Source organism: Cibotium barometz, chromosome 18 (genome assembly GCF_041138505.1).
Source record: "Cibotium barometz isolate CiBa-2024 chromosome 18, ASM4113850v1, whole genome shotgun sequence".
In the NCBI taxonomy this organism is placed as follows: domain Eukaryota; kingdom Viridiplantae; phylum Streptophyta; class Polypodiopsida; order Cyatheales; family Cibotiaceae; genus Cibotium; species Cibotium barometz.
In genome coordinates, this window is record NC_141063.1 from 6,041,889 (window position 1) to 6,057,313 (window position 15,425).

Consider the following 15,425-nt stretch of genomic DNA (forward strand, 5'->3'; position numbering starts at 1 on the left):
TAGTAATAGGATCCGTGTAAGTTGCCTGAGCGTACAACTCTCTAAACTTATGCAGGTTGGTGTCAAAAGGCATATTCTTCATTTCCAAGCTTTTAAACTTGGAGATAATGTCGTACTCATCCTCGCCATGTAGGAACTCTTCCCGAAAAACTCTCTCAAAATCCATCCACATCTTGGATTTCAAGCGTAACTTTCCACCAAGTAAGGGCCTTTCCTGTCAGGAACCCCTATATCATCTGTATCCTTTTATCCTCAGGGAAAGGGTGGAACTCAAAATGTGTACCCCACCTATAGAGCCAGGAGTCAACTCTCCTAAGTCCTATGCTTTTTCTCCCTCGTGTATGGATCTGGAGTAAGAGAGGGTGCAGCCAAAGCTGTCCCAACTCCCCCACCCACCAAAGCTACCTGCATAACGACCATGGTGCTAGTCAGGTTTGTAATCTAAGGTCATCATTGCCTCGAAGTCGACCTTAGTGACCAGGTCATCAACCATCACATTGTCATCATCAGATTAGACATTCTCATCCATCCTACAATGGTTCTGCACTTCATCAGCCATGACAAACTCTAGGTAACTTGTTTGCTGCTCAAGGAAAACTCACGTGTCACGAAAATCTTGCTTGTCCACCACGATCACAAATACCAATCCTGCACTTGAAGGTGGCCGTGTACTTTCAGCCCTCTTAATAAGGAGATGGTGGAGAACTAACTTCCAAGCAAACCCTTACTTTTATTCTAAAAAGTGAAGAGGTTAACTTACTTTTTGAGTTTTTTCACACAAAAAAAAGTGCTTTTCAGTTTTAATGAAGCGCTTTCGAATGGATGATGTTGAGGCGTAAGGTGGGTGCAAGGGGCTTTACGCCGAGGACTCTTTCCGCCATGAATTACGGATCAATAACTTCCATTCAAGTTGTTTACGTACTTGCGGATGATCCGACTGACCTAGCCCGATGATGGTACACGGCCGAACGCCAGAGGGACAATACGATACTGGCATTATCAGGGCGCTTAAGGATTAGATTAAATAGTCTAACGTATTTATCCGAACGTAAATTGAAGGTCCAATCGTCAATTGCATTAGTCTGGGATGCATTTGATTGAGCTTTTTCAGTGTAGTCAGGTAAAACTTGCTTGCCTTAAAGTTATTCTGTTTCGAAGGGCATGACAAATGCATACCATTAATGCCGTCGCAAATCAGTCAGTATATTAGCATCCATGACAATACTCTCTACACTCTTCCAAGGTATTACGGTCTTTCTCGCTTCGCGCCTGTAGGCCCTCTTCGCTTCGCGCCTTGTTTTAGCCAAAAAATAAAACAAAACAAAACAAAACAAAAAAACAAAAAAACAAAAAACAAAAAAACAAAACAAAGAAAAACCATCGCTTATCGTGCTTTTTCCAATAACGATGCTCCTTTTTTCTAAAACTGCCATGTTCATCGCCAATTTTTTTTCTTTTAAGATGCTGGCCTGCGCACTTCTACCTGCTGGCAGCCCACTCCTCTCTGTCCTGCTGCACAGGGCACTCAGTGGGCTGCCTGAGCCGCCTGCTGAGCTGATCTTGCCGGCTGGATGGCCTGGCTTGCTGCCACCCTAAGGCTGGCCATCAAAAGCCCATGCCTTGCCAACCTCAGCCGCCTATTGGGTACTCGCTTCAGACATACGCACAAAAAAAAAAACAGCAGCGAATCAACTTTTCTCATCCCCTAAGACACATTCCACGTTGACGCCAACAAAAACCTTCTGTAGAGCATCGATTTGATGGAAAGAGAAATGATGAGAGGAATACCTGGGAAATCCGACATCAACAATGCCCAGACACGAATGCCTTTTCAGCCTCTGCGTTATGGCTTCTCTGATACTATCAGTAAAATCCTTCCTTGAATCCAACTGAAAACCAAGGTTAGTCTTAAACCAAGTCCTGTGAATCCAACTGAAAACCATGGTTAGTCTTAAACCAAGTCATGAGATAACAGGCTACCTCACCTCCCAACCCTAGGTTTTGTACATTGACCCACCCAGAGCCGAGGCTAGGGCTCCTTGTACAATCCCATAGGCCCATGTCTAACTTTGGGGTCCTATACCATCGAAGCCTGCTTGTAAACCTACGTACTCGCCATATGTGTGGCATGAGCATATTTGCTCTCTTGGTCCAAGCTAGGCCGTTAGTGGTGAATCCGCACAACTATTTCTCAATAATAACCTAAGCCTCATTTACATAGTGATAACTACACCATAAATAGTTAAGTCGTTCTATAAAAGGCTATTAAGCTTGTTTTATCAATCCAAGAATCTTAGCCAAGTATCAACTTGTTAATCCCTAATCTTGGCCCTCCCTAATCCCATTGGATTAGTTCTTAATCCATTGATTAGTGTTCAAATACATAACAAATTACCATCATAACCTATAGTAAAAAAATGTTTTTTTGGATGCTTTTATATCATGTTTTATATTTTCTCTACTTAAATTTAGCAAAAGTGCTTTGCTATTAATTGTTATTAACCCAATCAATGCTTTGACGGAGTGAGAAATCAAAAGAGTCAAAGGTGAACAAGGAAGCAATTGACAGTAATATCATGGATACAAGAACTAGCTATGAGACAAATGCATGCAAGATTCAAAGCCTTGCCAAAAGGATTAAGCACACCCATGATGTCTGATTAATATGGACATGCATTTGGGATGGATACACACATCAAAAGAACACAAATGCCCAAGTCAAATTTGGTGATTCAAGATGGATTACAAGTCTGCATCGGCTACAAACAAGTTTTCAATCCCTAAATATCAAAACCCAACACAAAAAAACATTTTTTTTACTTGGAGCTTCATCATAACGAGTAGTTGTAACATTATACATGTGTGATGTTACTAGGGTATATGCCCATGGCCTAACCTAGTCCATTCCTTGATGAATCAAAAAAGTCAAACGTGAATAAGGAAGCGGTAGATAGTGATATCATGTATACAAGAACTAGCTGCTATGATATGAATGCATGCAAGATCCAAAGAAGCACACCTATAACATCTAACTAACGGATGTGCATTTGTTGGAACAGACACACATCAAAACAATGTAGTAATAGGGCCTAATATGGTATGCAAGATGGATTACAAGTCTTCATTGACTAAAGATGAGTTCTCAACAAAATGTCAATTTTTACTAATTGTAACATTATACGCCCCTTGATGGCACTCGTGTATAGCATTCATGATGTGCCAAGGGCATATTTTTTGAATAAGAAGCTCGGAGAATGAGGACTTAAAGAATAGACTATGAAATAAGTGAGTTTTGGATATTGAACAAGTGTGCCCATAACTCAAGTTATATATAAGTCAAACTCTACATACTCATAAATACACTTCAATTTTACAAGATCTTGAATCCTACATTTCATCTTTCATGTTATATATAAGTCAGACTCTACATACTCATAAATACACTTCAATTTTATAAGATCTTGAATCCTACGTTTCATCTTTCATGTTCTTCTCTGTGTGGTGCTCCTTTTGAATTTCTGGCTTACATGGTACTTGTGAGTGTTCTAGCTCTCATATACGCTCATTGACTTGCCAGGTTTTGCTAGAGCTTGTAGTATTAATTTAAGATCTAAGATTTGTAGAAGTGTGAAAAACTTACATTGATATCTCTATTGAAGGAATCGGGTCCCATCTCTTGGGCGACACGTGGCAAGTGGCTAGATTAGTGCATAGAGTGACACATGGCAAGTGGCTGGATTATTGCATAGGGTGACATGTGGCATGTGACTGGATTAGTCCCATATGCACTGTAGAGGCTAGACTTGAGGATATCAAATAAGCGGATTTGTATCTGTTGAAACTCGGGACAAGAACGTTTTCGAGTTGAACGGGGCACATCTGTGCCTAGTTCGCCTCAGCTCAAAAAACAAAGTAAAAAAAGCTTGGCCTTCAAGGATATGAAGGGGGTAGGTATCCCCGTGCTCAATTTTGGGAGTTGTTGCCTTGCTGTGCCTAGTTCACCTTAGCTCAAAAAACAAAGTAAAAACAGTAAAAAAAGCTTGGACTTCAAGGATATGAAGGGGGTAGGTATCCACGTGCTTAATTTTGGGTGTCTAGGTGATTGGGGTTTGCCTCCACGCAGCCCATCTTCTGTGCCTAGTTCACCTCAGCTCAAAAAACAAATTAAAAACATTAAAAAAAGCTTGGACTTCAAGGATATGAAGGGGGTAGGTATCCCCATGCCTAATTTTGGGAGTTACTCTTGTTGTGCCTAGTTCACCTTAGCTCAAAAAACCAAGTAAAAACAATAAAAAACGCTTGGACTTCAAGGGTATGAAGGGGGTAGGTATCCCCGTGCTTAATTTTGGGAGTTGCTACCTTGGGTGGCTAGGTGATTAGGGTTTGCCTCCACGCAGCCCATCTTCTATGCCTAGTTCACCTTAGCTCAAAAAGACCTCAACTCAAAAAACAAAGTAAAAACAGTAAAAAAAGCTTAGGCTTCAAGGATATGAAGGGGGTAGGTATCCCCATGCTTAATTTTGGGAGTTGCTGCCTATTTTCATGGGTGGCTAGGTGGTTGGGAGTTGTTGCCTATTTTCACGGGTGGCTAGGTGGTTGGGGTTTGCCTCCACGCAGCCCATCTTCTGTGCCTAGTTTACCTCAGCTCAAAAAACAAAGTAAAAACAGTAAAAAAAGCTTGGACATCAAGGATTTGAAGGGGGTAGGTATCCCCGTGCTTAATTTTGGGAGTTGCTGCCTATTTTTATGGGTGGCTAGGTGGTTGGGGTTTGCCTCCACATAGCCCATCTTCTATGCCTAGTTCACCTTAGCTCAAAAAACAAAGTAAACAGAGTTAAAAAAAGCTTGGACTTCAAGGATATGAAGGGGGTAGGTATCCCCGTGCTTAATTTTGGGAGTTGCTGCCTATTTTCATGGGTGGCTAGGTGGTGGGGGTTTGCCTCAACGCAACCCATCTTCTGGCCAACATGGTATCAGCTTTGACATCTTGGTCATGTGTGCTTCAATCCCTTGGAGGTCAATACTATTCGTGGAGCCATGTGTCATTACTCGAGGCTATGTGGAGGTTGGTACTATTCATGGAGCCATGTGTCGTTACTCGAGGCTATGCTGCAATGGGTGGCTAGGTGGTTGGGGTTTGCCTCCATGCAGCCCATCTTCTGGCCAACATGGTATCAACTTTGACATCTTGGTCATGTGTGCTTCAATCCCTTGAAGGTTGGTACTATTCATGGAGCCATGTGTCATTACCCGAGGCTATGTTGCCTAATTTCATGGGTGGCTAGGTGGTTGGGGTTTGCCTCCACGGCCCATCTTCTAGCCAACATGGTATCAACTTTGACATCTTGGTCATGTGTGCTTTAATCCCTTGGAGGTTGGTACTATTCGTGGAGCCATGTGTCGTTACTCGAGGCTATGCTCGCTCCTCCTATTGCATACTGAATTGCTAATAGCCAATCTAACAGTGGAAAACAAGGAAAACATTGCTTTTAGCGGATTCGAAATATCAATCCTCCATTTACCTTCTTGGGCTCAACCAAATTTTACACAGGATCTTTACGATATAAGTTTCATGTGAGGTTGAAGATCCATTTTTGTCCAACTCTTTTATAAAAATTGATTGGGATGTGTGCAACATGATACATGCAACCGTACACAATAGACCATTGCTTTTGTTTTTGTCAGTATATTTTTCATAGTTTGAGCTTGCAGAGTTGAAAGGTTTTGCTAGTTAGGGAAGAGTGCTGAAAGCCTCAACATACAGTTTCATAACTTGAGCTTGTGCACATTGAGGGTATTAAATCACAAGGTTTAAAGCCTACATCTTTGAGAGATGAAGGAAGCTACTTACACACATGAGTTTACAGTTATGAGAGGCAACATACACCTGCACACACCCCTGCAAAGTGCAAATGCACACCAAAACAATACATCCACAAACATGAGTACCACACTGCCTTAAATTAAATGGTCTGCAACTCACATAAAATGAAACTACAAGGAGGGTGCTTTTTTAACATTTGTCAGATGAAGTGACCTACTGATCATGTTAAATAATCAACAACCTCATAATCGTTCTGTGTAAGTATATATATACACACAAATCTACACACACCCTCTTACACAGGAAGGCACAAATCTCTTCATTCTTTTGGATTTCACTACATGGTGGACTGGCCGGTAGTTGGTGTTAGCCCAACTTGCCCGAGGAGCTTCAAAGACAGTTTATCGGAATGCAAGGAAGGACAGAGAAAGCATGGCCAGTTTATGAAATGGTCTATTTTTCGTTTCCACTCATATCGGACCTTGTTGGCAACACAAGACACCCGATTGGTTGAGATCTCCACCCAGTTTGGTTTGAAATCTCCCTTTTGTATATTTTTTCATACTTTATAAGTCTCAAAAAAAAAAATCTACACACCCCTCTCCCAGGCTTAGTTAGGCCCGCCTGACCTGGATGTTCCAAGTACAGAATCTCATCTCAAAACCGGTTGCCATCAAACTCACTTTAGATATATCTTTAGAGTGTATGAATAAATTTTTTGAATAACATAAATCACATTTCCACGATGGCTCGCCCAAGTATTTCACCTCTGTCAAGCGCTGTGTAGCATTGGTTAGCCTCTTCTAAAGTATGCTTTTCTGTAACAGTGGACTTAATGTCAAAAACTCCCATGTCAGCAAGCCCAAGAATAGTTGGAAGATCTTGCCTTGCCCTTGCTCCGTAAGAGCCAATTATCCGTATCTAATCAAACAGAAAAATAACTATTAAGATAGTGCTTTAAGATAATCGAACTACAATGCTGCCTATTAAGAGCTACAAACCACTACAAAACACACAAACTAACCTGTTACCACAATAAAGTGCACACAAGGCAGAGGCTCACCTGTCTCCTCACAAGCCGAGTTAGATCAATGCTGGCCATAACCCCGAATGGAGCTAGTCCAATAATCACTGCTTTGCCCCCATCTCTTATAGCCAGAGTAGACTGAGAAAACGTTTTTGTGTTCCCCAGTGCTTCAATTGCAATGTCTACACCTCTGCCATCCGTAATCTCCTGAAATTCCCAGCATATTAATGCTAAAGTCACCAAGCTACTAGTATCCTTCAGAAGAGCAACAAGAAGAGTCCAAACCTTTATCCTCTCGGGAACATTTTCTTTTGCTCCATTCACTGTATGTGTGGCACCGAGAGTCTTTGCCTTCTCTAATTTGTCGTCCTTGATATCAACGGCAATGACCTTTCTTGCTCCAAAGGCTCGAGCTATTTGCAAGCAGCTGAAATCATAGAAAAATGAGCTTTGAGCTAAGGTTGATAGAAAAAGTGACAAAACGCCAACAATTAATTCGACAGAACCAGCTTCCACGATGGCATGCAAAAAGATAAACAAAACCTTACCTGGATCCCACCCCTCCAGTTCCTATGACAGCTACAGTTTCTCCCGCACGCATGTCGGCGGCATTTTTCATTGCACCATATGCTGTGAAAACAGCACACCCAAGGATGGCAGATTCGCTGAAAGGCACAGACTCGGGGAGAACCGCGAGCCCATGGGCAGGAACAACGCAATACTCTGCTAGGCCTCCCATACTGTACATGTGGATAGGCTTTCCTGGAAAACTTGAAAACGTAAGGGAAAGAGAAGAGATCTTTCTATTAGTAGTGTTTGTGTAGAACAGATATCAACCCTCTATAGAGGATAGAGAATGCATGAAAAGTGGGAGTTGCTCCCTCTATGGCTCGCCATACACTGAGGGAGACTACATAGGATGTGAAGGGGGGGAAGCCCCACTGCTGGGAGCTGCAACATGAAGTAATGCCGCATGAGAAAGGCGTGTCAGGTCCAGACGCTGCTCCTGCATGACCTGTGAATAAAATTGAAGGTGCTCCAGATAAATCTGATGGTCTCCGCCAGGTCAGGGAAGAAAAAAGAGAGAAGGGGGGTGGGCTGTGTTGTGCACACCAAGTGTGCCATGCGGCAATGCTGCTGATGAGTTTTTATCTGTGGCCAGTGGAAGTTGAAGGGCTGCACCTACTGTGGTGGCCATAATTCAATGGTACATCAGTCACAGGGTGAGTCTCTTGCCATCCTCCTGTGTGTACCACAGGCCTCAACCATTTGTAGTAGTATGCACATTCAAATGCTCAGTAGTTTAGTGTCTCTCATCATGTTTAAGTCAGGGTACCACCGTCCTGCAGCAGCTTCAACAGAGAACCTGCTGAGCCAGACATAATGATAGAGAGGGAGGATAGGCCTTGGCATCCCCAGTGCTCTGAACATTCAGACGATGTCCCTCACATACAAAAACTGTGCACTCTAGCGTTGCATCAGGAAGGCAACTTAGTTGCACTGCAGAGACCCTTTAGGTGCACTAGATAAACTGAGATAGAAACAACTCTAAAGGGGCCATGTACTCAAGAATTTGACACACAAGGATCAACCACACGATCAACACCAGCACCAGGTATCCTAAGGCCCCCCTGCCCTCCACCCCCACCTTTCCTTTTCTTCTTTCAGGGTTTTTGCTTTACTCACATAAGTGTGAAATGGCTAAAAGGTAACAGATACCTGAATGCAATACCAAGCCCAAAGCTGTTTTGACTGTTTCTTCTCATCCAATATGCAGGTACCTCTGCTTGATTTAAAGATCTTCCTTTCTGCTGAGTTCTGGGGTTAATTCTGGGAACGTATCTGCTGCTGAATACTGCCCAACTATGGCCAAGCACTGGAGTGGAGCCCCATTTTCTAGTGATTTCCCTTCCCCTGGTCTAAACTGTCTATGGTCTGTAAATAAGTTATAAGATAGGCTCAGCACTCATGCTGGGATATGTCCCGCCACCACTGTCCAAACACTGCTCTATTTGTTCCCATCCTGTCATTCTCAGAGGCCCTCATGGCCCTCATAGGCATGCACATTCTTGACCCTAGTGCATAGCTACCTGTCTCGACACTCAATAGCCTTATCCCTTTAATGACCTCTCTCTCTTTTAAAATACATTGTACAGTACCCTGGTGGACATCACGCATCTACCCTGGTGGACATCACGCATCTCAGGGCTGACGCAAGTGTTGATAGCGGATCTGTTAGGCTTTCAGTCTCCCTCCTGCATTAAGAGACATTCCCCATAGATGAACACCGTACTATCTGCACACAAGGTGGTAGAGTAAGAGTGGCCACAAGGACAAACGGCCATTTTCTTCTCTCCTCCTCCTTTGCCATTAAGGCTGCCTCTCTTCACATCATTGTTGCTTAGAGAGAATGTCACCAGCAATCCAGTGCCTCTCTAGCTAGTCAAGTTATGGTTGCATCAGGACAAGCAAGCCAAGCAACTTAACAACAATGAAGAGGCGCTTTGGGCCCACCATGCTAAGCTAGATAGTATGAGGTAGAAACAAGACTGAAGACATGCTCTAGCCAAAGCAATTAATCTTGATCGAGCATTTGATGCACTGAAATGTTTAGACAAATGGTGAACATTAAATTCATTAAAATTCACCCACATAACTGACACCACCATTCGGTCCCGTTTGCTGGCAGTGCCCCCTCTTTGACTACCTTATCCAGTGCCCCTGTAGACATGGCACATGCATCTGAGGGCTGATGCATGTGACAAAAGCCGAGCATTGATGGGGCACTGTCCCTCCATCTGTAATCATTGCTCAAATGTCCAAGGAGTTCCACATAGATGAGCTGCTACAGATTCCGTTACTTTGAGAAAGATTAGCTTTTTGCTTCTACATGAACACAGAAACTAGTACAGTAAGAGTGGCAAAACTTTGGCATGAAGAAATATGTCTCAAAGAATACTCCCAAGGGCAAAAACCTAGCGATCTTGACTTCAGAAGAGTCTACTAACAAAGCTTCAGAATTTTAACTCTGTCATGCATAGCACAGACTAAGTGCAAAAGGCACACACAAACCAGACACGGAACCTTAACTCTATCATGCATAGCACAGACTAAGTGCAAAAGGTCAAATATTCACACACAAACCAGAATAGAACTTTAACTCTTATCATGCATAGCACAAAAGGCCAAATATTCACACACAAACTTTCTAGTCACAAAAGTAGCTTCTATTCGACCCTTTTCTAAAAGGCATTTTTCAGGCGTAAATGACAGGCTTGGTAAAGCTATCGCTAAAAATTACCTGTTTTATGATGGAAAAGACGTGTTTCTCCATCGTACAAAACACCCTTTCCTCTACTATAGTGAAAAAATGTCTCACACAGATCTTCTTGCCCCTGGAAATTCAAAAGATTGAATTATATGCAGAAACAAGGCTAAAAACATTAAGTATGAAAACTTTCTAGTCCAAGCAGCATTCTTACCTTTATACAATAAAAGCAGCCTCCGCAAGGCATTATGAAAGCTCCAACAACACGAGCCCCAATTGGAAACCTGTATAAGTAGTTGTATCAGCATGAGAAAAATGATGTTCTATGCAAGTTCAAGGCAATAGGATGCAATTTTAACTTCTCATATTATTTCCACCAATATCTTGCATGCATATCTGCACTTTTGAATTCTAGATGCCTAAAATTGCTACGTTGAATTCAAGACAGCCTGTGACAGGTTCCAGCTTGCTAAAACATTTAAAGTGGACTGAACTTACCTTTTAATGGTAGCCGCATCTGTCAGAGGCCCATGTTCCACAACCTCTCCTGTCACCTCATGTCCTAGAACAGCTGGAACAGGAAATGGCTGGTCTTTTTTTATGATATGCAGATCTGAGTGACAAACTCCACAGGCTGCATGCAAGAAGATGACAGTTGGAAGCCATAAATCATTACACACTGTTAGATTGCATCATAACCACTATGACCAAGAACCATAGAAAAATCCATCCAGCTTTACCTTCCTACAACCTGTTACATCTTGTTTAGGATGACAGCGGAGACAAGATCAAGAGAGTCTTTGCTTTTGTGGCCTACCTTTCCATTGTTGTTTTCTCGAACCTTTTAATCCAAATAAATCCTTGATAGGACACGTTGTTACTAAATATAAAATGAACATGCACCCCCTACTCTCTCTCTCTCTCTCTCTCTATGTATGTATGTATGTATGTATACTCTCTCTCTCTCTCTCTCTCTCTCTCTCTCTCTCTCTCTCTCTCTCTATATATATATATATATATATATATATATATATATATATATATATATATATATAAAATTAACATGCACCCCCTACTCTCTCTCTCTCTCTCTCTCTCTCTCTCTCTCTCTCTCTATATATATATATATATATATATATGTATGTATGTATGTATGTATGTATGTATGTATGTATGTATGTACATGCATATCTATATCTATCTCTATCTATATCTATATCTATCATTCCAAGGTAGGTCTAACAAGAATTCTTCTCTTGCCATCTTGAAAGTAGATTGTTAAGAGGAGATTTTTGTGAAGGTATTATGGTTACAAGATCCCAGGCTGGAGCTAGGGAGGATGAAAGCACTCCATGGTGTGCATGTGCAGAGAGAGAGAGAGAGAGAGAGAGAGAGAGAGACCATCTTGAAAGTAGATTGTTAAGAGGAGATTTTTGTGAAGGTATTATGGTTACAAGATCCCAGGCTGGAGCTAAGGAGGATGAACTCCATGGTGTGCATGTGCAGAGAGAGAGAGAGAGAGAGAGAGAGTATATGCATGACTCAATGATACAATGCTTTTTGTAGGCTTGAGAGTAGCCTTATCTTTTGACACATACACAGGACACATGTCAGAACACCCACACTAATAACATGTGGCACACTTATCTTATCCACCTATAAGGGGGTGTTCACACCGAAGTAGGTGTTCATACAGACGTGAAGCCCTGAAATACCCAACAAGCCTCCCTTCAGAGCAATGGAGGTGAGACCCAAGGAAGTAACTGCCTTCTAACTCCATCAAATGATCCGAAGGAGCGATCTAGCCATGCACACCACCTATGCCATGCTAATCCTCCAATCAGCAAGTGACCAGAGCCTCAAGACCAGCTCTTCATTCACATACATATGAATAAAGACACAAACGCATAGGATCGTTACAAACACAAGATGGAAACAGACATGAAGCTCCGAAATACCCAACATTTTGCGACCAATTGACAAATATAAGGCCAATAGTCACATCAGTCAAAAAATAATACAAAGTCCAATCAAGCTCTCACCATGCTGTTTGGTCTTCGCAGAAATGCAACACATTAAGGGTACTCCTTGGGTTTGATGTGCATCAGAGGTGAGGCTGGAGTGGCAGTCATTTCTGCTTCAGTTGCCTGCCCGGAATACTACTCAAGAGTCCGAAGATTCGGACTCAGCTTTGATCATCCTTAGTAGGTTACTGGACTCACAATTGTTTGAGATGAGACACAACGAAATGAAGTTGTATAAGTATTTCAAAGTGCATCACTGGTAAACTATCTACGTACCCGTAAGTACATCCCTACAACTAAACTGTATAATTCTACTAGACTATCATTCAGTACCCATAAGCCTTTGATTACAAATATTGCTTTGGTTTAGAAAAAGATTTCATAGGTCAAGCAGGCCCTCTTCCGATCTTTTGCATCAGTCAAGTTCATAATTTAGGTGAAAAACTTGAATTAACTATGCAGATCCACTATTAACCTATTCTGAAAAATAGAGGCAATCAGCCTTGATGTGAGCTTGATTTGATGTTGGCAGCAAGCAGATCATTAAGCAAGCGCCAAGATACTCCCTAGAAACCCAAAACCAGTACCTTTAGTTTTGATGAGGATCTCTCCACTTTTGGGGCGGGGCATCTGGAGCTCTTCGATGGTCATGGGTCGGCCGGGCTCCCAGAAGACAGCGGCCCGCATGGTGGAGGGGAGGGTGCCCAGCAGGTAATCCTTGGCATTGTTGGGCGGGGTACCAGTAGCACTCGTACATAGAGACCGCGAGAGAAAGGCCCTAAAGAGCCTTGACGGACGATGGAGGAGGCGTCCCGCAGCAGCCATGCTAAGTCTGAAGATCTGTGCTGAAAAAGCTTTTGAGTTTCCAGATCTAGAGCCAGTATATATAGATATATATCACCAAAGGGCACGTGCTTTTGTTCGAAGAGGATGAGGATGAGGATGCCAGCCCTGATGATGAGAAAGACCCAGTACACCAACCTTCAAAATCTAACACTGGCCCATGAGTCACCTTATTGGTGACTGAACGTTACTTTTGTTTATAACAATTTTACAACAAAACAAGTCTCTTAATCTTTACATATTTTATATTGACACATGGCCCTATGGCACCAAAGACCTCCAACTTAAATGCATAATTACTTGGGAGACGTAGGCCCAATTCCACTACGACTCCTAACACTTGAATATTTCATTGGAGATAGTTCCCAATAGTGCTAATTGATTGGCCCAAAACTCAACATTAACAAACCAAAGAAAACCTAATAAGTATCTTTTCTGACGGTGAAAAACATCAGGGAAGTGATGGGAAGAATTATAGATGAAAATGGGCAAGGGTTGAGGGGAATTCATTAGAATTCCATTTCATTGAGACAAGATAGCAATCTGCAATACTTTGCTAAATGCCTACATCATGTTCCTGTGTCCTGTGTTAGAGTTTGGGAAATGTCATCGGTAGAATATTATGGGCCCCATAAGGGATTTCCTGGGGAGGAATGGGAAAGCTAATAAAAAAACTTCAGCCTGGGTTGCCTAGGACAAACTATGTTTACCCAAGACTGAAGGAGGTATTGGTATTCTGCACCTACCCTTCAAGACCATAGCAAGGATTGCTCTGCTCCTCCCTAAGTGTCTTCAGCAAGAGGAGATATGGACCAAGATGGTAAGGGAGCTAGTGGAAGACTCTCATATCCAACCAAAAGGCAGGTGGCAGGGACTAGGATGGAAGGATAAGCTGCCCTCTTATGCCCCCCCCCCTAAAAGTCATAGGCTCACCCCTCTGCAAGACGCTATGCGCAACAAATGCAAGGAGGCTTTAAGGATGATGATCTGGGATGGATGTTGTAGAGCATCATGGAACTCTTTGTTAAGTCTAGGGATATGGTGGACTCACAAGTTTAACCCTCCTTTAGCTCTCCAAGACATCAGCTTTGCTAAGAAATTGAATAATAAAGGGCTAAGAAAATTGGTAGATTGTTGGGATTGGTCAGCAGTGGGGTGGAAAGAATTTGAACAACTAGAAGTTTGAACTTTCTTCAAGGGAAGGGCAATTGGTTAGGCAGGTACTGAATGAGCTACAGAAGGGCTGGACATCCACAGCTTTTGATAAATCCTGCAGGATTAAGGATTGGGTCTGGCATAATGGTGCAAAACTGGATAAAGGGACTTATACAAGGAGTTAAGGAAAAGTGAGGTGAATGTAGATTATTGTAATAAAATCTGGAGAGTAAACTGGAGTCCTAATAGCTGGAGGAGAGTAAACTGGAGTCCTAATAGCTGGAGGAGGACATGGAAAGCAATATGGGAGGTAGGTATCTCTATAAAATCTCAGGTTTTCTTATGGAGGATATGCATGTGGGCCTTACCCATTGGGATCAAACTGCTTCAGAGAAACTTTACTAGTGGATGTTGTCCTAGATGCAAGACTTCTCTGGAAGATGAGAAACATGCCTTCTTGGACTGCCTAGCCATTAGAGGGGCATGGGGTAGGATTGGGAGATGGGTTTGTTTACAGTATAGGAATCAAAGGCCAGTGGGGGGGACTCGATCTTAGGGAGATGGGCAGCTAGTGAGATAGAGTTATTGATCTAATCTTCAACATAGTCAGGTTTTGTTGTTTGTGGGAAAGAAACTGTATAATCTTTCAAAAAGAAACTATTCTAGGGTTGGATGTGACAGAGTTGATGCACAAATGTATATACATGTGTTGGTCTGTATATTATGTAAACAAGCTGAATAAGGATGAGACGGCACAGCTAATTCAGGCTTTACAAATTGGCATAGCTTGACCTCTATATCTTCTTGGGTGAACTAGGTAAACCTAACAAGTTCTTTTTATGTTTCAGGGCTATGCAGGGTTGGATTTGATTCTCTGTAGAACTCTGTTTTTGGAACTGCAGGAAGGCCGATTGGTTGTGCAGACACTGTGTGTACTGCAAAGAGGTCTTAAAGTTGCCATTGGGTGTATGTATGCAAATTGAGGTCACTGGTTGTGACAGTTTGGGTGCAGTATAATATTGCTACAGAGAATACAGCAGTTTGTGCAGGTCAAACAAGAGTGTTGTTTTCTGGTAAATTTGAGTTGTAGAAAAGATGTCGAATGATGGAATAAACCAAATTGTTGCAGAGAAGCTTGACAAGAACAACTTCCATGATTTGAGGCTTAGATTGACAAATTTCCTGATGGGAAATGGTTACTCGGACTACATTGAAGGGGAACATGAGGAGGCACCATCGGAGATTAATCCAACTGTTGAAAGAATTCAAGGATTGGAATCAAGG

The 15,425-nt window shown here is 42.3% G+C and overlaps 1 protein-coding gene and 1 long non-coding RNA gene across 3 annotated transcripts; both read right to left on the reverse strand.

The window, feature by feature from the left end:
- Positions 1 to 1,192: 1,192 nt before the first annotated feature.
- Positions 1,193 to 2,307, reverse strand: LOC147628849 (uncharacterized). Its single transcript, XR_015267985.1, has 2 exons — positions 1,789 to 2,307; positions 1,193 to 1,651 (listed from the first exon to the last, which is right to left on the reverse strand). It is a non-coding gene; the product is annotated as an uncharacterized LOC147628849 (long non-coding RNA).
- Positions 2,308 to 6,119: 3,812 nt separating this feature from the next.
- On the reverse strand, positions 6,120 to 13,158 carry LOC147628850 (GroES-like zinc-binding alcohol dehydrogenase family protein). 2 transcript variants are annotated; one of them, XM_086812011.1, is made up of 9 exons: positions 12,731 to 12,898; positions 12,162 to 12,331; positions 10,618 to 10,753; positions 10,334 to 10,403; positions 10,153 to 10,246; positions 7,400 to 7,613; positions 7,137 to 7,278; positions 6,888 to 7,058; positions 6,120 to 6,745 (listed from the first exon to the last, which is right to left on the reverse strand). In XM_086812011.1, exons 2-9 carry the CDS (start codon positions 12,193 to 12,195, stop codon positions 6,557 to 6,559), a joined length of 1,050 nt encoding a protein of 349 aa, XP_086668137.1. In that variant the 5' UTR covers positions 12,196 to 12,331; positions 12,731 to 12,898; the 3' UTR covers positions 6,120 to 6,556. The 2 variants fall into 2 exon arrangements, with proteins under 2 accessions (XP_086668137.1, XP_086668136.1); XM_086812010.1 differs by lacking the exon at positions 12,162 to 12,331 and having other exon boundaries at positions 6,352 to 6,745; positions 12,731 to 13,158.
- Positions 13,159 to 15,425: the final 2,267 nt, after the last annotated feature.

Bases quoted from the DNA above. Each gene is read 5' to 3' on its own strand.
- LOC147628850 (XM_086812010.1), bottom strand. From the start codon at position 12,968: ATGGCTGCTGCGGGACGCCTCCTCCATCGTCCGTCAAGGCTCTTTAGG. The intron at 10,404-10,617 runs GTAAGTTCAGTC...CTACTTATACAG, and splicing joins GATGCGGCTACCATTAAAAG to GTTTCCAATTGGGGCTCGTG. The intron at 7,059-7,136 runs GTTTGGACTCTT...TGGGAATTTCAG, and splicing joins ATGTTCCCGAGAGGATAAAG to GAGATTACGGATGGCAGAGG.